The 26,573-nt window shown below is 43.8% G+C and overlaps 1 protein-coding gene across 1 annotated transcript; it reads right to left on the reverse strand.

The window, feature by feature from the left end:
- Positions 1 to 1,043: 1,043 nt before the first annotated feature.
- mettl16 (methyltransferase 16, N6-methyladenosine) lies at positions 1,044 to 26,043 on the reverse strand. Its single transcript, XM_056440935.1, has 10 exons — positions 25,907 to 26,043; positions 25,537 to 25,668; positions 15,809 to 15,996; positions 13,437 to 13,577; positions 11,837 to 11,952; positions 11,267 to 11,409; positions 9,237 to 9,306; positions 7,890 to 7,979; positions 1,880 to 2,047; positions 1,044 to 1,766 (listed from the first exon to the last, which is right to left on the reverse strand). The coding sequence occupies exons 2-10, from the start codon at positions 25,662 to 25,664 to the stop codon at positions 1,200 to 1,202; spliced, it is 1,611 nt and encodes a 536-aa protein (XP_056296910.1). The 5' UTR covers positions 25,665 to 25,668; positions 25,907 to 26,043; the 3' UTR covers positions 1,044 to 1,199.
- Positions 26,044 to 26,573: the final 530 nt, after the last annotated feature.

The raw sequence follows: 26,573 nt of genomic DNA on the forward strand, positions 1-26,573 counted from the left end.
ATTTATTGCATGAGTACTTTGTAGTGTTGGTACTTGCAGTACATTTTGCCAATACTTGTGTACCCTGCATTCAATTGTAACTAAGAGTATTTATACACTGTGGTATTATTATTTTCACTGGATCTAAAATATTGTAGTCCTCTCAACTGCAATTCATTGTTATAATAAAAAAAATAACCAGCAAGACTCCATGCTGTGAAAAGATTAAAACTAAAACAACAAGTACATGTCTTCCATTTTTTCTTTGATTAATGACTTGAAAGATAAATCAATTACTATTTCTATAATCACTCTTATTACATCGTCCCTAAATGGCCCAGGAATAGCCAGACTATCGACTTTCTCTCACTCTTAAACACACACACACACACGTGAAGTCAAAGTCCTGTCTAACCCCGTTCCGTTAAAGGAACTGGGTTTCTGCTTGCGACACACAATGAGCGCACAAATAAACGGCGGTGGTATTTTCCTGTTATTCACTCGGCTCCGGTCAGGAAGTTTGTCGCCTAGAGTAATACTAGCGGACCACAATACTAAAAAGTTCTCTAGGCAGAAAAAGTAAGAACTGAGAGGCTCCAGAAACATCCCGAAATAAACCATGTTTGAGTTTGAAGATATTATTTCAAGAAATATTGGGATCAACTTTCAAAATGACCAAGAAAATGTCTCAAAGCAATAAAAGGATTTCATCTTTATAGGAATACAGTCCCTTATAGGGGCAGAGGAGTTCTTTCTCCAGACGTCTCCTCACGCTCCGCTGCCACAAGGAGAGATACAGGAGAACATTCCTGCCGACGGCTATGAGGCTCTACAACAGTTCACCTCTTGCCAGATCACCCTAACCCTTCTTATATTTTGTGTTTTGGTTTTTTTATTCTTGTGTGTTGCTGCTACTGACTCGACAAATTTCCCCTTGGGGATTAATAAAGTATATATCTATCTATCTATCTATCAAACAGCAACACTGCCCTCTGGTGGCCATTTACATGTACTGCACACGAATAAAAACAGATTCAAGTACTGTGTATAAAAGAGGCACAATGAAGGGTTACAAAATTTAACATTTATTGCAAATGTTTTGCACAAAACATCAATATACAGTGCGTACTATCCGAAAAGGTAAAATGACAAAGTACAAAAAAATTCTGATATAAACTGCCGATAATCAAGAACGAATCCGAGAGGGTATTTCTGATGGATTACGGCTTGGCGACGCACCTCAGCAGCGTGTTCTTCAGGTACGTGCACAGCTGGTTCATCAGGTCTTTGCTCTGACCTTCGACCCAGTGCATCTCCACCGCCACGTCGCCCTCCTCCAGCGCCACGTTCAGCAGACACTTCAACAGGAAGCGCTCGCCCGGAGGCCGCTTGGAGGGCGCCGGTTCGCTCGTCGCGGCGGCGGGTGTTTCCCGCGGCGCCGTCTCCTCCCCCGCGCGGGCAGAACACGCCATGTCCACATCTTCGCCCGGCTCGTTCTCCGAGAACTCTTTCTCTCCATCTTCCCCCGTCTCGTTCGAAGGGGCGGCGCCATTTTCAATCTGCTCTGCAGACGTGTTTTCGTTCGAAGCGCCGCCGCCGCCGCCGCCGTCGTTCTTGCCGTCCGACCGGTTTTCCGGCGCCGGTGCTGCGAGAGCTTCCCGGGGAAGCTCTCGCAGCTGCCGCGAGCTTTCCCGCCGCTTCTGGCGCCCGTGGATCCAGGTGTTCTCCGCGGCGGTGAGGAAGAGGCTCAGCTCGTGCTTCCTGCTCGGGACGCGCTTGTGCAGCACCTGCAGGAGGAGGCGACACGACGTCATGACGACACGACGTCATGACGACACGAGGACGGGGAGGTTACCGGATGGATGATTCCGGCGTGTGTGTGTGTGTGTGTGAAGCTCACCCGCAGGTCCGTGAGGGTTTCCTCCAGCAGCGCGGCGACGCGGTCCACGGCGCCGCCGCCCGAAGCCGAGGAGGCTTTGGCTCGCAGCTCCTTCAGTCCCGCCGCCGGCAGCGCGAAGGACAGCGGCTTCCTCACCTTCTCCAGTTTACGCTTTTTACTGGGAGGAGACTATGGAGACAAAGAGAGAGAGAGAGAGAGAACATCAGGAGGTCGTCGTGATCAGGGTGTTCTGGATTTTGACACGAATAACTCAAATCAAACCAGTTTCAGGAGGCGGAGTCTAAAAGAGACGGCAGGGTAAGTCAAAAGGATTCTTTTACACACATTTCAACAAAATATTCATCAATCAGAGAGTAAAAAAATACAAATGGAGACAATACATCGCTGTATATATTTACACTCTATTATACTTTCAGCTGCACATTTTAAACTTTACGACCCTCTCGTCTGTGCCATTATTTATTCGGTTATAAAGTGACGCGACTCGATGTGTGATCCTCGAGGGATCATTGAATGTTTTCGTGAAGAACTTTTAACTCTCAGTTCACCGCTGATGGACCACCGGAGCGGCGGTTGGCTATTTCTATTTTTTTATTTTGGGGGGGGGGGGTTCAGATGAAATCGTGCGCGGTCACTCAGCGGGTTTCGCCTCGAACCAGAACCAGAACCGAGCAGACCGCTGAAATGAGAGGGAATCGAAACACATTTAGTCCAAGAGAGGACTAAATCAACATCGAAGAAAAGCTGGGAAAAGTGTTTTTTAACTGCCGCCAGAAGCAGACGGCCACCAGGGGGCGCTGCTGCGCACAGAGTGCACGCTGCATTGCATCATGCAGGCAACAATTAAATTGCACCAACAAAAAAAAGAAAAACTGTGAGTTTTCTTTTGTGTAGCGAGCGTTTGCCATCTTAAAAATTAAAAAAAATGTCCATATAGCGATTGGAGGGTTAATATCTCTCCAAAATTATGAAGTAAATTTAACCCTTTTCACAATTAGGCATTTTATGAGGACGCATTCATGGAACTTACACCAATAACAGGGTTCGTACAGTCATGGAAAACCTGGAAAAGTCATGGAATTTTAAAGATGTTATTTCCTGAAAAAGTCGTTGAAAAAAAATGTAATCCCAATTTTTTTGGGAAGTCATGGAAAATGTGTTAAATTCATATGTTCATTTACACAGTTTAATTAAAAGAATAATTTTTTTTTTCATTTAATCAAAGTATTCTCTCCCATTCATTTATCATTTAAAGAATATTAATTACTCGTGGATTCACTGAGATTTCACAAAATGTTTGGTCATGGAAATTTGGTTTAAAGTCCTGGAAAGGTCACGGAAATCCATTGGTCAACATGTGGATGAACCCTGCAATAATAACCAATCATCCCACCAAATTTCATGCGATTCAAGAATATGTTGACCTTTTCATGACCTTGACCTTTGACCCGATCAATCCCAAAATCGAAACAAATGGTCCCCAGATAATAACCAATCATCCCACCAAATTTCATGCGATTCGGGTTAAAAAAAATTTGTGATGCGAATAACACGCATACAAATAAATAAATGCCGATCAAAACATAATCTTCCGCATTTTCAATGCGAAGGTAACAATTCCAAAATGCAACGTCATATGGAGCAGACTGATCTTATAAGGTGAGATGGATGATTGTTACCCACCACCAGAGGGCGCTCACACCACACGAGGCCCCCTCTGTCACTGTCACACACACACCTTCCTCACTTCTAATCCCCTCTGATGTCGCCCTGTGATGGTGGCGGAGGTCATTTAGCCAAACAGTCTGAATTAAATGCTGCGCAGCGATGGTACCCGTCACCTCCACTGCAGCAAACCAGTGGAGAGCTGCACTACAGGCTGGGGAGGGGAGAGAGAGAGAGAGAGGGGGGGGAGCAGACAGCATGGCCAACTGACCTACAAACAGCTGAGGGAAGGCGCAGACTGTGACCTTCATGGAGCTGCACTGATCCCAACTTTTGATGATCTCCTCCTCCTCCTCCCTCTCACTCTTATTCTTCTTGTTCTATTATTACAGTATGAGATATTTGCTTTCTTTCTCGAAACACTCTTAAGAATAAATTCACATTCCTGCATCTCCCCTCACAGTCACGATAATCTCGATATAAACCGGGTCCTTGTGTATTTTAGAGGGGATGACATATTTCATTAATGGTGATGAAGACGAGCGCCGCTTCTCTTTTAGAGCTCATTTTCCTCCTCATTGTTTCCTCAGACGTCTCTCCCCTCCACGCCCTGCAGCTCCTCAGACGGGGGAAAGAAAATCAATAAAATCCATCAAGCCGAACTCGTCTCTTTGTACGCAGCATCCTTGACGCGGATTCCTGCAGCAACACAGAGCATGAACTCAGCAACACACTCGACATGAGACACACACACACACAATATCACACACACACGGCATGAGACACACACACACAATATCACACACACACACACACGGCATGAGACACACACACACACACGGCATGAGACACACACACACACAATATCACACACACACACTCGACATGAGACACACACACACACAATATCACACACACACACACACACGGCATGAGACACACACACACAATATCACACACACACACACGGCATGAGACACACACACACACACAATATCACACACACACACACAATATCACACACACACACACGGCATGAGACACACACACACAATATCACACACACACACACGGCATGAGACACACACACACAATATCACACACACACGGCATGAGACACACACACACAATATCACACACACACGGCATGAGACACACACACACAATATCACACACACACGGCATGAGACACACACAATATCACACACACACAATATCACACACACGGCATGAGACACACAAACACAATATCACACACACACACAATATCACACACACACTCGACATGAGACACACACACAATATCACACACACACATATGGCATGAGACACACATACACACACTCGACATGAGACACACACACACAATATCACACACACACACACGGCATGAGCCACACACACACACAATATCACACACACACACAATATCACACAATCGACATGAACCACATACACATCACACACACACACAGCATGAACCCCACATGTACAACTTTACATAAAAACCTCCACTTCTGACTCCTGCTGCCCTTTCACTCCATAATTAATCCCACTTACACACACACTCACACACACACTCACACACACACATACACACACACACACACACACACACACACAGGATAAATGACAACCGCCACAATAAAAGCATACAAGTTCAAATAAGAGCCGCTCTTTCCAGATATGACATTCAATCATGCATCTCGATGGTTAGTGGACACACACACCCCCACACAAACAAACACACAAACAAACAAACACCCACACACACACACCCCCACACCTCCACACAAACAAACAAACAAACAAACAAACACCCACGCACACAAACACCCCCCAGCTCGACACACACACCTTTAACATTCAGGCAAACATTGTAAATACACTCATTCCCCCTCTTCTTCTTCTTCTTGTACCCCCCCCCCCTCCCCCTCTTCCTGCCAACAACACGCCTCGAGGCTCAGGTAGCGCCCGGCTCCCCTCCGTCTATTCGGACTGCATGAGCTCATTTAATCGCACCGTCTCTATCTCTCCATTTGTTTCAAATTAATCTCCATCTCTCGCTCTTGAAAAATGAGAAAGATCTTTAAAAATATTTGTAGAATTTCTTCAAACCAGCCGAGATCAGAAGCTCGACATGCAGCAACCAGTGAGGAAGCTCTGAGGTCAGAACCCAAACTCGTGGGTTCTGGCGCCGCACGAAATGAAAGTGAAGAGACAGACGTCAGTATTTAAAGAGAGAACTCCATCGACTGAGACGAGATCATCTCGACAACATCGGACTGGAATCTGAATCCTTTCAACAGAAGCAGAGAGATCTTCTTTCTTCTTCGTTGGTAAACGGGATTGCCTGCGTGACCCACAATGCAACTCAACTGCAAGAGGGTCAAGAGATTAGGGTGTGTAATGCTAGTCGTGGCTAATGTAGCCTAAAAACTGGATTATTTCTAATAGTTTAGTATGTATTTAGACTACAAGTATGAAGAAATACTTGTAGTCTCCACAAATCTATATACATACTAGAATGGGCAGTCGGTAGAGCGCATACCTTCGCATATCACAAGATTGGGCATTGAATTATGAACATTTTGGCATTAGTTGCATGCCAATTGGACAAGAATGTATCGTGCTATGGTAAAAAAAGAGTTTGACCTTTCCATGACCTTGACCTTGACCTTTGACCCGATTGATCCCAAAATCTAATCAAATGGTCCCCGGATAATAACCAATCATCCCACCAAATTTCATGCGATTCAAGAACATTTTGACCTGTTCATGACCTTTGACCTTGACCTTTGACCCGATCAATCCCAAAATCTAGTCAACTGGTCCCCGGATAATAAACAATCATCCCACCAAATTTCATGCGATTCGGTTCAATACTTTTTGAGTTCTGCGAAAGATTTTGACCTGTTCATGACCTTTGACCTTGACCCGATCGATCCCAAAATCTAATCAACTGGTCCCCGGATAATAAACAATCATCCCACCAAATTTCATGCGATTCGGTTCAATACTTTTTGAGATTTGCGAATAACCACGCATACAAATAAATAAATAAATAAATAAATACACGGCGATCAAAACATAACCTTCCGGCATTTTCAATGCGAAGGTAATTATATATATACACACAACTTCCTGCACATCTGCAGTCGTACTCCCCCAGTCGTTCCTTCCAGGCTGACCTGGTAGTGAGAGGGTGAAGTAGGTCACGTTCACACATGTTATGGAACATTAATGAGAAAACACACACACACACACACACACACACACACACACACACACACACACACACACACACACACACACACACACACACACACACACACACACACACACACACACACACACACACACACACACACACACACACACACACACACACACACACACACACTTGAGGGGTCTGCACTGTAATGATGGCGAATAGCACTGCAGTATAAATGACAGTGGATGTGTACTCAAGTGGAGGAGGAGGAGAGGGGGAGGAGGATGAGGAGGTTGTAGAGGAGGAGAAGGATGAGTAAGTGAAGGAGCAAAAGAAAGTGGAGGAGAGGGGAGGAGGAGGAGGATGAGGAAGAGGAGGAAGTGGAGAGGGGGGAGGAGGTGGATAAGGTGAAGGAGGTAGAGGAGGTGGAGGAATAAGAGGAGAGGGGGAGGAGGAAGTGGAGGAGGAGGAAGTATAGGAGATGGGAGGGGGTAGAGGAGGAAGTAGAGGAAGAGGAGGACGAAGAAAAAGAGAGGGGTATGAAGAAGAGGAGAGGGGGAGGAGGAAGAGGAGAGGGGGAGGAGGAAGAGGGTTCCAGGAGGAGTATCATTCTGCTCTGATGCTAGAAAGGCAAAACGGACGTCACCCGGCCTCCATCTTTATTCAGCGTCTCTGCTTTCTATTCATCTCCATCTCTCTCTCACAATGGGACGGTGTGTGTTTGCACACGGCCCTAACCCTGGCAACAGTTGCCTGGATACAGCGCAGTAAAAGAAAAGAAGAAGAAAAAATCCCATAAACATCTCCCCGGAGGACAAGAGGGGTAAGTGCTGCTAATGGAGCGGCGCCGACAGGGAGAGGAGGTGAGAGCATGGAGGAGGTGCAGAAGTGAGGAGGCTTTGAGAGTTTTGGGAATATCCAGTTCCAAGCAGCGAAATGTCCGACAGTGTCGAGATATTGAAAGAAGGAACCAAAGTAAAGTGTATTTGTTGCCGTCACTGATGCTCATTGGTCCAGAGCTCCATTGATCACACAACGACCACGCCACCGTCTCCTGAGGGATCCGGCTGTGGTGCACGAGGACGTAGTTCTTCAAGTGCACCAGGAGAAATAAAACCGGCTCGGGCTTACCGGAACAATCACGTCGTCATAGAAACTCCAGGCCAGCGCCCAGCGCATCGTCCGGCCCTGGCAGAACTCTGTGTGCGTTACTTTAGGGACCTGAGAACAAAAGGAAATACGAGGCCTGATGAGATGGGAGGTGTGTGTGCAGCAGGTTAACTCAATGCTCCAGAACACATGTGGTAATAAAATCTGATTTACCCCCTTTATATATTCTTGTCTGGTTTAACTTATATAATTGTTTTATCTTATAAAAAGGTCTTGTGAATGTAATTTTAAAAACTTTAAAATCAGTGTTATAACTGAAATGAGCGTCGTCTAAAATGCGCACGTGCGATGTCAATTGTCTGACATCTGTAAATGTCTAGTTGATGCCAACTTTCAATATTTAATTTTTATTTTATTTTTTAAAATCCTATATTTGAGAGTGTTAATAACCTGTGTTCACATACTAACTGTGAAGGGAGGAAAGTGCTCACTGTCTCTTTAAGAGAGGGGCGCAATCTCTTTAAGAGAGCGGCACCGTCTCTTTAAGAGAGCGCTGTCGCTTTAAGAGAGGGGAACGGTCTCTATAAGAAAGGGGCAGTGTCTCTTTAAAAGAGGAGCAATGTCTCTTTAAGAGAGGGGCGCTGTCTCTTTAAGAGAGGGGCAGTGTCTCTTTAAGAGAAGGACGCAGTCTCTTTAAGAGAGCGCTGTCGCTTTAAGAGAGGGGAACAGTCTCTTTAAGAGAGGGGCAGTGTCTCTTTAAGAGAGGTGCGCTCTCTTTAGGCGAAAGGCACTGTCTCTTTAAGAGAGGGGCGCTGTAGTTTTAAGAGAGGGACGCAGTCTCTTTAAGAGAGCGATGTCGCTTTAAGAGAGCGATGTCTCTTTAAGAGAGCACTGTCTCTTTAAAAGAGGAGCGCTGTCTCTTTAAGAGAGGGGTGCTGTGTCTTTAAGAGAGGGGTGCTGTCTCTATAATTCAATTCAATTCAGTTTATTTGTATAGCCCAATTTCACAAATTTGTCTATAAAAGAGCGCTGTCTCTTTAAGAGAGGGGTGTGTGAAGGGCAGGTGCAGTAAGCAGGCTGAAGACAACACAACGTATGCTTGTTTTAACAGGGAACTTCTGAAATTAAAGTTGCAAAACAGAAGAACGACGTGTTTCTGAACAGTTCATTTTAAAAGGTGCAACACAGGTGGAGTTTCTCTTGAGAGGAGGGGGAGGGGCTCCGGACCCGACGCCTGCAGCCGTCATTAGACAGGGCCGACGACGCTGACGCACGTCATCTACGGATCGCCGCGTGACTCCTGATCAAGGAGCCGATGACTTTCATTTCTCCCGAAGAGAGGGTCGAGGTTTCAAAGATGGTACTCACTCCTTGTTTCCTCAGCTCCTCCTTCAAAGGTGCCAAGCTGCACTTCTTCCCCAGCATGCAGCTGTACCACCTGCAGGAAGAAGAGTCCATGTTTAGCACCTGTGTCATCAAGCAGAGCTCAGGTGGACCTTGGTGTGTGTGTGTGTGTGTGTGTGCGCAGTGGAGTCCCTTGGTGAATGAAGACCTGATCAATAATCTCTGATGTGCAACACAGGTGCAAAGTTAGTCTCGATCAATAAACAGGTGAAAAGATAAATAATGTTCACGAACCTCGTTACGGTTCGTTTTAGTTTCCACGAGACATCGTTCAAAGCTAATTATCGTTATTTAAATTCGGCACAGCTTCGGGAATAACACGTAAAATGTGATAAATAAATGTTACGCATGTTTACGCAAGTTACGGGACACAAATATGTCTTTTTGATTCCAAAGGACAGAACAATGAGTGGGTTAGTCAATCAAAAGAAAATAAATGAATATTTTTCAGAGTAATTAAGTAATAAAATGCCACGTAATGTGAGAATAAGTCACGGTTCAAAGTCCCAGATTCAGGAGGACAATTTTCAAAATGTTCTGACATTTTTTATATCAAGAAAAAAGCTCTTGGATTGTAACTTCAAAAGATAAATGTTTGTGTCTGTGGTCAAGATGCAAATACATCAAGGGACCGACTTGTGATTTTAAGTCGGGTTATTAACATCATTAACAGCTATTTACATATGAATGCATAGAGGTAAAGAATATTGCATTTATTTTTTGGGTTTTAAGGACCTTTGACTGATAATCAAACCTAAAAAATATAAATATCTATATTTCAAAATGTACACAAAAAAAAGCTACAAAGTTAACTGATGACATCACATCTTAGAAACAGTTTTGACTCGACTACGGTGTGTGATCAGGTCGTGGAGGTTAGGAGACGCCCAGACGGGGGGGGAGGTGAGAGCGACGCCAAAATTAAATATTGAACGGCTCTAATATTCACAGATGTTCCCCCACTTTTCGACGCGGTGGGGAGGAACACCCAGAGTAGCGTCCCTCCTCCACCCCCGAGTGTGCAGCTGCAGCGGCTTCCACGCTCTCCCATTTGTATGATTACCACCTTATTAGCAGAGACGGCAATTTTCATTTAAACGGAGCGCATTACCTCATTTCTAACTGGGGGGGGGTTCTGGATGCGCGTTGGCATGCCCCAATAATAATGTAACTTAAGTGGAGAAGAGAGGAAAGGAGGATTTTTCAAAAGGACCAATCGGTGAAGCCGACCGGGTTTCCATGGACACTCGGGTGACCCCATGTGCATTTTTGGCCGGCTCCGGTTGGTTTGGCCCGAGCATCAAAAACTGGCGACGCGACATGGAGCCACTCAGGAGCCGGCAGGTGTTCCGCTCGGGGCCGCTCATCTTTTCCAGCGATGCGATGCGATGCGACACACACACACACACACACACACACACACACACACACACACACACACACACACACACACACACACACACACACACACACACACACACACACACACACACACACACACACACACACACACACACACACACACACACACACACCTACCTCCAGGTGTGGCGCGGCTAATCAGCTTTTTAATGACGAACACGCTGCAGCTCCTTCTATCTCACTCTGCTGCCCCAGTGACAGCCCTGGTAACAGAGGGGTGGTGGGGGGGGGGGGGTAAAGTGACATCCTCCTTGGAGACCCCCCCCCCCCCCACCACCACCCCAAACACAGCTGTTCCCTGTGGTGTCACCGGATGCAGTGCACTGGGCGAGCTCGTGCCAGGATAATTACACCAGAGTGTGGGCGGCGACCCGTCTGCACGTCTCACCTCGCGGCGCCGCTCCTTCACCGGATGCTCTCGGCGCCCATTAAAAACCCAAAGTGCGAGCGCTCTTGTTCATTCATCCGCCGCTTCAGATGCGTCGCCGCGTAACCCCGATTACGTTCAGCCTCCGTCTAAAGACGGCGTTTAAATTTGACTCGCGTCCGGACTCTTTTTTTTTTTATCTCACCGCAAGCGCCTCTTGAGCTGCAGGCTGTCGTGAATGATCCGCTTCACGAATTCAAGTTCCCCGCCCTCCGCCATGATCTCCGTCACGCCGCCCGTGTTCACCGAGCTGGGAGGAGGTCGCCGTGAGCTCCTGGAGTTGACCCCCTGTGGAGAGAGAGAGCAACAAGACAGGAGATTAGGATTACAATCCTATTTAACCCTCCTGTTACCTTTAGGGTCAATTTGACCCCATTCAATGTTTAATGTCGGTGTTCTTTGGGGTCAATTTGACCCCAGGCTGTTTTTCACTGTGTCAAATATATAAGAAATATCAACTTTTTTATATATTTAAAGGGCTATTTAGGTAGTCAACAAACAAACATAAAGTACCTCACGCTTAAACTTGGGAAACAATATTAATTCTAATAATTTTCTGGAGGTTTTAATTGCTGGGGTCAAGTTATGTAAAATATGTCAGTAAATGTAAAGGTAACAGGAGGGTTAAAAGTCCTTTTCTTTTACTGTTGTTTAAACAAACAGTGAACACATTTTATAAATTTAAATGTTCAGGACACCAGTGAAGAATATTTACCTTCGCTTCAAGCTGATTGGCAAAAAAAGGAGGGTTGCACATGCAGAAGTCGTACACGAGTTCCGTCTCTTCTTTCAAGGCGTCCATCAGGAGAGTCTTCTGAGGGACTTTGACCACTAGGGACGTGGAAGCGTACAGAAATGAGGCCGGGAATTGAAAAATGTAATGTGTTAGCGTTGACAATCATGATAGAAACGGGGTAAAACCATTGGTTCTTCACTGTCTTTGGTCAATGGCTCAAATTATGTAATAAAATCAGACATTCATTTAAAGTTAGAGCTGCTACGGCATTTCTTGGGCCAATGTGACCTGTAGCTTATGGCGGCTATCCGGCAGCCAACTTCAGATAGATTTTGCTGACTGGACGATTCTGTTTGGCATTCGCCACCATCCCAGAACTTCTCAGTCGTAGCCACAGAGCCCAAAAGGTGGAGCCGGGCTCATACACATGTCGACCAATGGGTGTCGAGGACTTTAAACCAAATTTCAATGACCAAATATTTTGTGAAATATACATGAAAAAGTGAGAAAATGTCGTATTCAAACCAACAAGGAGAATTCCAAAGCATACAGTATAAATACCGTGGGGATTAACGTGTGAATAGAACAACATTTCCATCATAACTTTTCCAAAACTTTGGGGATTACATTTTTTTTAAATTACTTTTCCAGGCCTGGAAATAAGCATTTTAAAATGCCATGACTTTTCCAGGTTTTCCATGACCGTACAAACCCTGTGTAGTCTTCCTTAAAAGACTCATTATGAGAGTCAGGGGAGGACATTTACATATTATTTTAGGGGGCAGTTTTTTCCTCCACTGACCGAAATCCAGGGGCATTTAAAAATAAATTGGGGGCACTTTTTAAAGCTTGTGAAATAACATTTAATCTTTGTTTAAAAATAATAAATATACTTATTTAGACTTACAGTATATGAGCAATTGTTATAAAAATGGCAATAATAAGACTATTAAACAATAATAAGACTATTAGGCAACAATAAGACTATTAGGCAGTAATAAGACTATTTGGCAATAATAAGACTATTAGGCAATAATAAGACTATTAGGCAGTAATAAGACTATTAGGCAATAATAAGACTATTAGGCAGTAATAAGACTATTAGGCAATAATAAGACTATTAGACAGTAATAAGACTATTAGGCAATAATAAGACTATTAGGCAGTAATCTACAGATTCAATGTGTTTTCTCATATTTTTTAAACAAAAAACATAAATCAGAAAATCATATTAAATTGTATTCTTATTTTTTTGTGATATTTATTGTTATTAAATTTTTTAGACAACTATTAACAATTATAACTTATTTCTTTGTTTGTTTTATAATAAAAAATATATTTATTGATTTTTTGTGTACCTACCTAGTACAGGCGATACAGACAGGACACACACAACAAAGAACAAAACTCTATTAAATTATCTAAATGATGAGGTCATTTCTTGCCTCTCCTGGTGACATCAGGGGCAACATTATAATTCTTAGGGTCCGTTTTGCCCTTTGCCCTCGTGTATTCCCGACGCGAGTGAATCTACAAACACCAGCCCGACGTTCTTCAGGCTGAGCGGACCCACTTTTACCTTTGATGAATTCAGACATCTTGTTCTGCTCCACGTTTTTCGTGGCGTAGTCGAAACAGATGTCGTCCACCTCCGTGGCGAGGAAGTGCCAGCCGTTCATCGTGGCTCCCAGTAAGGGGTAGATACAAGACGCACCCGTGCCTGAGAAAACACACACACACACATGTTTTTGGCATGTTCATTAGGAAGATGAATGGGTTTCATTGGCCAATATGGAAATGTGTACGCGGTAAAGAGATTATAAAAGGACAATAAATGTCCGTTGCTGCAGCCGTTATTAAATCGGCCGCACACGTCGGCTCGAATGAGGAGCGCCATTTAGGAGATTTGGGAAAAGGAAACACCCGGCGGTGATCCATCAGGGAGCGGACAGCTCCAGTCTGCTTCCAGGGTCGTCAATCAGTGAACCCGAGGACACACACACACACCTCTGACTGACAGAGCGGCAAACACACTGCGACGTCTGTGTGTGTGTGTGTGTGTCTGTGTGTGTGTGAGGATTTGGCCGGCGAGTGCTGGGAACACTGGGAACGACCAGCTGGAGGCACCGACTGACATTTTGTGTGCCACTTTTGAGCTGCTGGAAGCCACATCCAGAATAGATAGATAGATACTTTATTAATCTCCAAGGGGAAATTTGTCGTAGCAGTAGCAGCACCAATAAAGCAAACAAGAATAAAAAACAAAACACAAAATATAAAAAACAGGGATGAAAGATATAGAAGTATACAAAGTAAAATACAAAACAAAATATATATGTACATATACAACACACATGCATACACAACACAGCACCAATGACAAATCAAATCAAATACAAAAATATTAAATATAGACAGTCTGCAGAATGCAAAGTGTGTGTATGTGTGCAGTGCATATGAAGTGTGTGTGTATGTGTGTAGTGCAAACAAATGAAATGTGTGAAGTGCAGATCAACATAGTGTAAGTATTCAGTTATTGTTGTAGTTATTGCACTATGATCTGGCAAGAGGTGAACTGTTGTAGAGCCTCATAGCCGCCGGCAGGAATGTTCTCCTGTATCTGTCCTTGTGGCAGCGGAGCGTGAGGAGACGTCTGGAGAAAGTCCTCCTCTGTCCCTGTAGGAGGTGGTGGAGAGGGTGGTCCGGGTTGTCCAATATGGACACCAGTTTCTTCAACGTCCTCCTCTCCACCACCTGTTCCAGGTGCTCCAGCTGGCAGCCGATGATGGAGCCAGCCTTCCTAACCAGTCTGTTAAGACGGCTGGTGTCACCGGCTCCGATGCTGCTCCCCCAGCAGACAATGGCAAAGTGCAGCACACTGGCCACAACCGACTGGGAGAATAACTCCAGCATCTTGCTGCACACGTTGAAGGATCGAAGCTTTCTCAGGAAACAGACTCGACTCATCCCCTTCTTGTACACAGCGTTGATGTTGGCCTTCCAGTTCAGTCGGCTGTCGATGGAGACGCCCAGGTACTTGTACTCCTCCACCATGTCCACGCCCACTCCCAGGACACTCAGAGGTGGAGGAGCTGTCGCCTCCTGAAGTCCACCACCATCTCTCTGGTCTTGGCCACGTTCAGCCGCAGGTGGTTCTCATCGGCCCACTTTACAAAGTCGCTCACCACTGCCCTGTACTCCTCCTCCCGTCCATCCCTAATACACCCGACCACTGCAGAGTCATCAGAGTACTTCTGCAGATGGCATGACTCCGTGTTGTACTGGAAGTCACTGGTGTACAGGGTGAAGAGGAAGGGAGACAGAACAGTTCCCTGTGGGGCTCCAACATCACTGACCACCGTTCCAGACAGCACACGCCCCATTCTGACAAACTGTGGTCTGCCTGTGAGGTCGTCAGTGATCCAGGAGATGGTGGACGCGTCCACACCGGCCACCCGCAGCTTCTAATAAACCAGGGCAGGGGGTCTCACATACACACACACACACACACTGCAAGACACACACAAACTGCGAGACACACACACACACACAGTGCGAGAGACACACACACACATAGAACCAGAGACACACACACACACACATAAACAGTGCGAGACACACACACACATAGACACACAGAAACACACACACACACATAAACAGTGCGAGACACACACACACACATAAACAGTGCGAGACACACACACACATAGAACCAGAGACACACACACATAGAAACAGAGACACACACACATATATATATAGAAACAGAGACACACACATAAACAGTGCGAGACACACACACACACACACACATATATATATAGAAACAGAGACACACACATAAACAGTGCGAGACACACACACACACAGAGAAACAGAGACACACACAGAGAAACAGAAACAGAGACACACACACACACAGACACACACAGGGCGTGGCGGTGGTACCGATGTCGATGCCCCTGCGCGGCTGCTTCTGGCCGTCGGTGAGGTCCTCCACCCAGTGGATGTAGTTGAGGCGCAGCGGGACGGTGGGGATGAGGCGCTCCAGAGGAATGTCGATGGTCAGACCGAAGTCCTCCCTCAGCAGCGTGCAGGTCAGCGAGCGCACCGCCGCCGGCTCCTTGAAGTTTACGCTGGAGACGACAATTCAACTCAGATTATTTTATACAGCCCAATATCACACATGAGCCTCAGGGGGCTTTACCATCTGTACACATGCGACACCCTGACCTTTGACCTTTGACCTCGCATCAGGAAAAACTCCCAAGAAACAGAAAAATGTGCAGCGTGGCTCAATCCATTCATGTTAACTTAGTCGTAGTTTCTTGCACAGCTGCTCGAGTTTTAAACGTTTAACTTTCAAGATGTTGTCTTATTATAAAAAGGTATTTTTAGGTTTCAAAATATAAATGCAAAAATCTGTTTAAATGTCTTATTATCGAGAAGAAAAAAAGGTTTCCAGCCATGGAGATTGAAGTTTAGAGTTAAGCAGTTATAGTTCTACTTCCTTTGTTTTCTCCTCCTAAATAAGTTTGTTTGTGTTAATTTCCCTTAAAAAAAAAGAGGATTTAAATTTAGTGACATGCCGACCTTATCGTTTTTATAAACGAGGCCCAACTGCCAGCAATTTACCAAACTGCTCCTAATGCTGCACTTCATTAACCCTCCTGCACTGAACCTCATTAACACACAAACACACACACACACACACACACACACACACACACACACACACACACACACTCACACCTCGGCATCTTCCAGGATCTCGGCTGTCACACACCCAGGCACGGGTGCGGCAGACAGGACGAGTGGGCGAGATAATTAAAGCTTCGCCGAGCGCCTTCGCACCTCCGCAGATGTAATTAGACAGATACGGGCTGATGGCACCTCACCAGCAAAAAATATATATATATATAAATCTCCTGCTGGTGGAGTTTAATCTCTGGATGCAAAGCGGCTTCCTTTCCATAAATCATTTACACACACAGCGCTGCCGTGTTGGTTTCTCAGTGTTGAGCTCCTCTTTGGGGGAAACTTCACAACACACTGAATCACCGACGATGTCGTTTATAATCTTAACCGAATCTATTTCTGATGATTTGTAAATTCAGACTTCTTGGAGCCAGTAGGAGAGGTGAGATGCCGGTGCAGTTCCCTGAAGCTTCCAGCAGGTGTTTGGCCCGTTAACGGCCGCGTGTCGCTTCACGTACGAATCCAACGCATCAGATTCATTCCTCAGACCGACTGAACAACAGATGAGACGCAGCGTCAAACAGGGGGGGGGGGGGCTTTGTTTGGAGGTGCTGATTGGAGGGGGGCAATGTTTCTGGCTTTAGAACTAGAAGGGAAAAGAAGAATGAAAAGGAAGAAGAATGAAAAAGAACAATAATGGAAAAGAAGAACTACTAGAAGAAGAATGAAGGAAGAAGAAGGTAAATGGAAAAGAAGAATGAAGGAAGAAGAAGAATGGAAACGAAGAAGAAAAAGAGTGAGAGTGAGAAGAAGAATGGAAAAGAATGGAAACGAAGAAGAAGAAAAAGAGTGAGAGTGAGAAGAAGAATGGAAAAGAAGAAAAAAGAGTGAAGAATGAAAAAGAAGAATGAAGGAAGAAGAATGGAAAAGAAGAAGAATGAAAAAGAGGAAGAATGGAACAGATGAAGAAAAAAAGAGGAAGAAGAGTGAGAAAAAGAAGAAGAAGAAGAATGTAGGTTGCATTTCGCTCTCCCCTCATTTGAATAATCTCTACTTCTAAATTATTAAGGTCAGAAGCTGCTGAGACTCGATGAACTCTCCATCTTCACCCAGGAGTGATAACAAAGATGGACGACGCTCCAGGTGAGAGACGGAGACAAACGGAGGAGCGATTTACCTGCAACGCCAGACATCCATCTCACCCTCCGAGTGTCTCCACCCCCCTAGGAACACATCAGGTTAACGGTGCGGTTTAATCGGCGGTGACCTCCAGGGGAGTAAAACGAACACCCGGCTCTCTCCCGTCATCACGGAGCGGCCACATTTAGATAAAGACGAACCAGAGAAGACTTTATTAAAACGAGCTGCGCTTTAGGGGCGGAGTCGAGCCGATGATGGAGACGTGATGCATCGACGCCGCCGCTTCCCAAAAAATGAGAGCGTGCCCCTCTTTCATTTCTCCTCCGAGGCGTCATTAGATAAAGATCAATATCAGAGAGGGGAAGCTGCTCAGGCCAGCCCTCTATTTTTAGTCCCTGAAGAGAGAGTGTGTGTGTGTGTGTGTGTGTGTGTGTGTGCGATGCAGACCGATCACTCCCATCAGCAGCACTGCTGCTGCTGCTGCTGCCCCCGTCTCCATGGCAACCCCACCTACTGGAACAAGACGAGGAGAGCACGCAAATCCGGCCACGCTGGAGCAATGGCTGACGGGAGCGTGGGAGCGCCCGCGATCTACGGCGCAGGCGCGACGCTGCGTGATGACGTAATAAATGCGGCCGACGGGACGCAGCGAGGGACAAAACCCAGAGGAACAAAGTTGTGATGAGGTTTAATATATAGAGAGAGTGTGTGTGTGTGGGGGGGGGGGGGGTACTGTGTTACAGCTCACACTGGGATAATAACAGCAGGAACAGGTGTGAAGTAGCAGACAGAGTGAGACACAAGGGGGGGAAGAAGAAGAACAAGCATGCATTAGAAGAAGAAGAATATGAAGAAGAAGCAGAAGCATGCATAAGAAGAAGAAGAAGAAGCAGCATGCAGAAAAAAGAAGAAGAAGAAGAAGATACATGCATAAGAAGAAAACGAAGAGGAAGAAGAAGAAGCATGCCTGAGAAGAAGATGATGAAGAAGAAGCATGCATAAGAAGAAGAAGAAGCAGCATGCAGAAAAAAGAAGAAGCATGCAGAAGAAGAAATAATAAGAAGAAGATACATGCATAAGAAGAAGAAGACGAAGAAGAAGCATGCCTGAGAAGAAGAAGAAGACGACGAAAGAAGAACAAAAAGAAGAACAAGAAGAAAGAAGAAGGCAGAGGAAGAAAGAAGAAGGGATATAAGAAAAGAGGAGAAAAGTCTTTGATTTAGATGGAAGATGACATCATTAGACCAGGAGAGAATTCTGCTGAGACCAACGTCTCGCTCTCACCTCCACGATCAGCATGAAAGCACACACACACACACACACACTCTCTCTCCCTCCCTCTCTCTCTCTTTTCAATCTGTCTACAGAGAGGTGACCTTCAAGCTACATCGACTTCACACAAAAACATTTTTGTGCTGATGAGCAGCAACGTCTTCCCTCACGTCAGGCGTTTCTTCTACCTCACGAGGGCAGAAATGAACGCTGAATTTTAAAAGCCAGACTTTGAATATCTCGGAGCTCATTTTGTGGAACGCTTGCGACTCTGCAGATGAACTCGTGGCGTGAGAAACAGATGCTGCTGGTTGAGAGTTAATCAACAACCAGCACCGTATGGCTGGAATTATCGCTGGCTCTTTATTATGAAGTCGTTAATAACGGCTGGGCTTTCCAGGGCTGCTAATTTAAGAGAGTTCAAACATGTCTTCGGATGTCAAAGTTATTACCGAGAACATGTTGAACTAGAACGGGCACTCGGTAGAGCGCATACCTTCGCAATATCACAAGATTGGGCATTGAATTATGAACATGTTGGCATTAGTTGCATGCCAATTGGATAGAAATTGACCGCGCTATGGTAAAAAGAAGATTTTGACCTTTCCATGACCTTGACCGTTGACCCGATCGATCCCAAAATCTAATCAAATGGTCCCCGGATAATAACCAATCATCCCACCAAATGTAATGCGATTCGGTTAAATACTTTTTGAGTTATGCGAGTAACACTCATACAAATAAATAAATGAATACACGGCAATCAAAACATAACCTTCTGCAATTTCAATGCGAAGGTAATAATAACAATTCACTCCACACAAAAAACTGGTGTGAAAATTTCATTAATTACGGGAGTGAAAATCCTCCCGTAGACGAACGTCTGTTATCCGATAAGAACAAAATACGACCGCCGAATTAAATGTCACTCAGGCTGTACCTTTTAATACCCAATCATGCCTCCGAGCCCCTCCCCTCTAGCTGATCTAAGCCCCTCCCCCCTCCCTTCTGCTTCCCCTGTCCTCTGAGCTCGACTCTGCATCGCCGCTATCGGTCCTCCACACTGACGACCCGTGAATGAAGGCAGACGGAGTGTCTCCCTGAGATTAGCCTCATCCCCCAACTCACCGGTTAAATACTTAAACGGAGTAGATGAATTCATGGGGGAATACAAAACCACACTAATCCCTCAACTGATGGAATGGCAGACTGAAATGGGGGGGGGGGGGCACATTTCTGCAGAAAGCCAACGAGAGCCGGTTCCACACATGGAAGTGCTGGACTTTAAATATGTTTGGTATGTTTTGCTGTGTTGCAAAAACATGTTAAAAACACGTCTGATGGAGGTCGGGGATGTCAATCCACCGACGACATTTGGTACGGACGACATTCTTGTCGCCCTCAGGATGTATTTTAACAACTTTGCTGATTCGTGGATTTCTTGTGGCACCCATGAGGTCAAAATGTTCAATTTAAATACTTTAGTTTATGGGTTTTCGTGAGCATGGTGAACATTATTCCTGCTAAACATCAGTATGTTAGCATGTAGCTCAAAATGTACGACACCCGTGTCCATGTATTTACAGAGATTACCCGTCAGTCAAATAACCAGATCTACTAATGGTTACATCACTAAATAGACTAATGTTTAATAGAAGTAGATCATGTGGCCTCCTAGGAATGGGCGATAGTTTATCGTCTTTCAATTAAATCAGATTGTAATGAAATGATATATAAAACTAGAACGGGCACTCGGTAGAGCGCATACCTTTTCATGACCTTGACCTTGACCTTTGACCCGATCGATCCCAAAATCTAATCAAATGGTCCCCGGATAATAACCAATCATCCCACCAAATGTCATGCGATTCGGTTTAATACTTTTTGAGTTATGCGAATAACACGCATACAAATAAATAAATAAAAAATACACAGCGATCAAAACATAACCTTCCGCATTCTCGAATGCGAAGGTAAAAACAGATCAAACTCTTAAAAATCACAAAATAATCTTAATCTGAATTCTCTGTATTTGAATGAATGGACGTATACAGCCAGCGTGTGGTTGAAAATATATACAGGACTGTCTCAGAAAATTAGAATATTGTGATGAAGTTCTTTATTTTCTGTAATGCAATTAAAAAAACAAAAATGTCATGCATTCTGGATTCATTACAAATCAACTGAAATATTGCAAGCCTTTTATTCTTTTAATATTGCTGATTATGGCTTACAGCTTAAGAAAACTCTAAAATCCTATCGCATAACATTTTAATATTTCCTCAGACCAAGTAAAAAAAAAGATTTATAACAGCTGAGTGTTTGTCAAGGCTCAGGAAACCCTTGCAGGTGTTTCGAGTTAATTAGACAATTCAAGTGATTTGTTTAATACCCTACTAGTATACTTTTTCATGATATTCTAATATTTAGAGATAGGATATTTGAGTTTTCTTAAGCTGTAAGCCATAATCAGCAATATTAAAAGAATAAAAGGCTTGCAATATTTCAGTTGATTTGTAATGAAACCAGAATGCATGACATTTTTGTTTTTTTAATTGCATTACAGAAAATAAAGAACTTCATCACAATATTCTAATTTTCTGAGACAGTCCTGTATATTTCTCTATAATTTTACTTCATTTTGCACTAAAACTCTTAATAAATTGCGAAAATAGACAGTATACAAAAAGTAGACTTTACCATGTGGTTAATTCACGTTTATTCATTGAAATACCAGAAAACGTGCTATATGCGACATATTGAGATTATAGATATTGGCCAAAAACGTCCAAAACTAAAGTCTGCTTTATTGTGATTAACCAATGTTTAATATACGTTTTAATAACTTCTGTCTAGTTGTCTTTTTCCCAAACAGTCTAAATGTCCACATTGGTTGTCCAGCCCTAACATCACCAGCCCATTGTCTGTCTGTCTGTGAACTGTCTGTGAACAACAAGTGATAATTAACACCTGTTTTACAGCGTGCCCATACATGCACAGGGCGTCCCTAAGATGATTGACAGGCCACCTCGCACCACAAAGAGGATCCGCCCACGCCGATATGTTCACGTTCACACACAGATGTTCAGACTCGCTGCAGTGACACCGTGTCAGCATTCATCGGCATAACACGCACAATATAACGAGCCATTACCTCACCGAGCAGACGAGGTACCGGCTTCATAAACCAGAACAAAAGAGGGACGAGAAACAAGTTTCGCAGTAATTGACAGCTCTGAAAAAAAAGAATCACTGGGTTTTTAGTTTTGTTTTGAGAGACACTATAAACTGAGAATAATAGAAAAGAAGGTTTTTATTTAAAAAAAGACAAGCTGACATGAACAATTACGCAAAATAAATGGCAAATGTTATTGTTGTTGTGTTTTCAACTAAAGTAAATAAGCCTGGGTATTACCATTGTGCCATTATAGCAGCTAGAATGTGTGTCAGGCATCTCTCCACCGTCCTGTGGCGTACCGCAGGGCGCGGTCCTGGAGCCTCTATTATTCTCTTTATGCAGATGGAATCTAACTCCACGTCTCCTTTAAACCCAGTGAGGCCTTCAGGTTAACCAGCCTCTGTGATTGTGTCACTGCTTTTAAAGGACTAGACCGCAGTAAATTGCATACAAGTGAATGAAAAAAGGACGGAGGTTCTAGTTACTGCACCTGATGATCAAGCAGAGCATTGGTCACCTGTCCTTTCTGTCCACCTAAACCTGCGTAATCAACGCATATGTTATTAATAAACTGCAGAAAGCAACAGTTGCGAGTTGTAACATTAACGGCCCTGAACGCAGCTTTTATTAACGAGTTTATCTGCATTTTAAAACATGCTAAAGTAAGAAGACGTCACTAAAAGCGTGACTCGCTTCCATCTACCCGATCTAGGTTGCCGTCTCAGGATTTAAAAACTCCTCATACTTTGCGAAGTCTCTCTAATGAATAAATAGAGCAGCAATCGGTGGATGGAGGTGGAAAAAGAACATTTGAAAAAAACTTTGGGATGTTGCGTCCTCCTGCTGTTTGCCTGAAGCTGAACGAGCGGGAAAGAGTCAGCTGGCTCGTGAGTGGTGCTGAATGGGGTTCTCAGGGCGCCACTGTTTCTGTACACCACTTCAGTTTTATTTTAACAATATGGCTAAAACACGCAGGTATCATGCTGCTAACACACGTCTCCAACCTTATGGTTGTAGGATATGGAGGACTCAAAATGACTTAAGTATAAATAAATAAATGCATGAATAAATATAGGAATAAATAAATAAATGCTTAAATAAATGTATAAATAAATGCTTAAATAAATGTATAAATAAATGCAGAATTATATTCTAATGTAGAAATATATTTATTTAATGATGTCCTGTTGATTTATAACTTATATTTATTCATTCCTGTATTTATTTATACATTTATTTAAGGATTTATTTATTCATACATTTATTTAAGCTGGCTGTAGGAATTCAGCCACGGGAGCATTAGAGAGCCGATGGATGGGTTGAGATTCACATGTTTTACGACATGAGCGTCGATTAAAAAAAAACTTGAGTGGGTCGTGTCGGGTTAAAATAATGTGCATTATACGCAGCACTATATTGAGGTGGAGTTTGGTCGGTTCCTCAGGTTTTACCGAGGCAAGTCAGATATTTACGAGCTCTGCAATATCATTTTTATACTGTAAAATCAATTTTTATACCTCGCATGTCATAGTTTTTAATATCAGCGCGCTCTTTTTCCTCATATTTTAAATGTGCGTGTCTCAGTGTGCATGGGTATAACTAGTAATAACAGGTAATACAGTGTCAGGAACGAACTTTCCTGACATTTTTTCCAAGTTTGAGGCCTTTGCTTAACCCAGGAGCGTCGTATTATGTATTATGCTTAGCCCGTAATAGTTGTAACCTTTATTACCGTCATTTAAATCTTAAAATGCAAAAGTAAGAAACAGAAAGGTTTCTTCCATTTCAGTCAAGATCAAAAAAAAGAGGAGGAGGAGGAGGATATGTACAGGTAATAGTGTGTATGCACAAATAATAATAAAGAGATCAGGGATGGACGACATGACACACTGCTCACACACACACACATAGAAAGAGAGACACACACACATAGAACCAGAGACACACACACACACATATAGAACCAGAGACACACACATAGAAACAGAGACACACACACAGAAACAGAGACACACACACATAGAAAAGAGACACACACACATAGAAAAGAGACACACACACACACATAGAAAAAGAGACACACACACATAGAAACAGAGACACACACATAGAAACAGAGCCACACACACATAGAACCAGAGACACACACATAGAAACAGAGACACACACACATAGAAACAGAGACACACACACAGAAACAGAGACACACACACATAGGAAAGAGACACACACAGAAAAAGAGACACACACACACACAGAAACAGAGCCACACACACATAGAACCAGAGACACACACACATAGAAACAGAGACACACACACATAGAAACAGAGCCACACACTCATAGAAACAGAGACACACACACATAGAACCAGAGCCACACACATAGAAACAGAGACACACATAGAACCAGAGACACACACACACACATTGAAACAGAGACACACACACATAGAAACAGAGACACACACACATAGAACCAGAGACACACACACATAGAACCAGAGACACACACACATAGAAACAGAGACACACACACATAGAAACAGAGCCACACACACATAGAAACAGAGACACACATAGAACCAGAGACACACACATTGAAACAGAGACACACACATAGAAACAGAGACACACACACATAGAAACAGAGACACACACATAGAAACAGAGACACACACATAGAAACAGAGACACACACACATAGAACCAGAGACACACACATAGAAACAGAGAGACACACATAGAACCAGAGACACACACATAGAACCAGAGACACACACACATAGAACCAGAGATACACACACATAGAACCAGAGATACACACACATAGAAACAGAGACACACACACATAGAAACAGAGACACACACATAGAAACAGAGAGACACACATAGAACCAGAGACACACACATAGAACCAGAGACACACACACATAGAACCAGAGATACACACACATAGAACCAGAGATACACACACATAGAAACAGAGACACACACATAGAAACAGAGATACACACACATAGAAACAGAGACACACACACATAGAACCAGAGACACACACACATGGAAACAGAGACACACACACATAGAACCAGACACACACACATAGAACCAGAGACACACACACATAGAACCAGACACACACATAGAACCAGAGACACACACACATAGAACCAGAGACACACACATAGAACCAGACACACACACATAGAACCAGACACACACACATAGAACCAGAGACACACACACATAGAACCAGAGACACACACATAGAACCAGACACACACATAGAACCAGAGACACACACACATAGAACCAGACACACACACATAGAACCAGAGACACACACACATAGAACCAGAGACACACACACATCTCCAGTTACTCACACGGGTCGTCCGGTAAGACTGGTGTGCACGTGCTGCTGGAAGTCCGGATATTTGGAGGCCAGGTAGGAAAAGTCCGGCGGCTTGTCTCTGTACCGGTTCCGCGGATGCATGGACTTGTTCAGAGCCATGAACCTGGTTCACAAAACGGGGACCAGAATGACGTCACAGCAACAACAGGCGCGAACTCGTTAGCATAAATAAAACAAAGCACACCGGGCCTCTAACCTAACGAATTAACGGCTAACTGCTGTCTTTAAACATTTGGACTCGGTCAAAACTCAATTGAATAATTCAAAACGAGTCCAGAGCTATTCTGGGGCACTTAGCTCCCATGTAGACCACTACGTAGTCCAGACTTGTGCCCCCCTACCTCCTTATTGTTGTCCGGTCCGTGTGAAGCCGGTTATTAGTTCCCGACTGCTGGTAAACTTTGTTACATGAAACGAGTAGAAGAAGAAGAAGAAGAAGAAGAAGCTCACGCGAGTTCCTCACGTCGACCAGCCCTTGGTCAGGTTCTGTAACTCACTTCCGGGATGCTCGCGACGTCATCGCCCTACGCCGATACGCGTTGACGTCATCAAAAAAAAGAAGGGGAAAAAAGGTTCCCGTGTCAGATCATTTGATTTAACTTTACTTCATTGCATTTTAGCGTCTTATTTTTGCAGTGTAAATTTATTTAATATTTTTATATTATTTTTTTACTTTAATTCGATTTTTTTAATTGAAGATTAATCATTCAGTCATCTAATTTATTAAAGTAATGTCGCTGTTTTTAATTATTTATTTATTTGATCACACCTTCCTTTCAAATTATTTGTTACGATAAATGCATACCATAAATATCTTATCCTTTTTTTTTAATAAAAAATGTAAAAATCCATGTCAGCACTTAATATTATTGTGAGCGCTATAAATTAACTGTAATTTACTGATGAACATTTTTGACTCATACTATTGTTTAAAATAAACAACGATCCAAATGCAGTTTTTCTTTCTTTTATAGCCAATAATAACAACATCCATGTATACTGTTAATA

This window comes from Pseudoliparis swirei, chromosome 20 (assembly GCF_029220125.1).
Source record: "Pseudoliparis swirei isolate HS2019 ecotype Mariana Trench chromosome 20, NWPU_hadal_v1, whole genome shotgun sequence".
Classification (NCBI taxonomy): domain Eukaryota; kingdom Metazoa; phylum Chordata; class Actinopteri; order Perciformes; family Liparidae; genus Pseudoliparis; species Pseudoliparis swirei.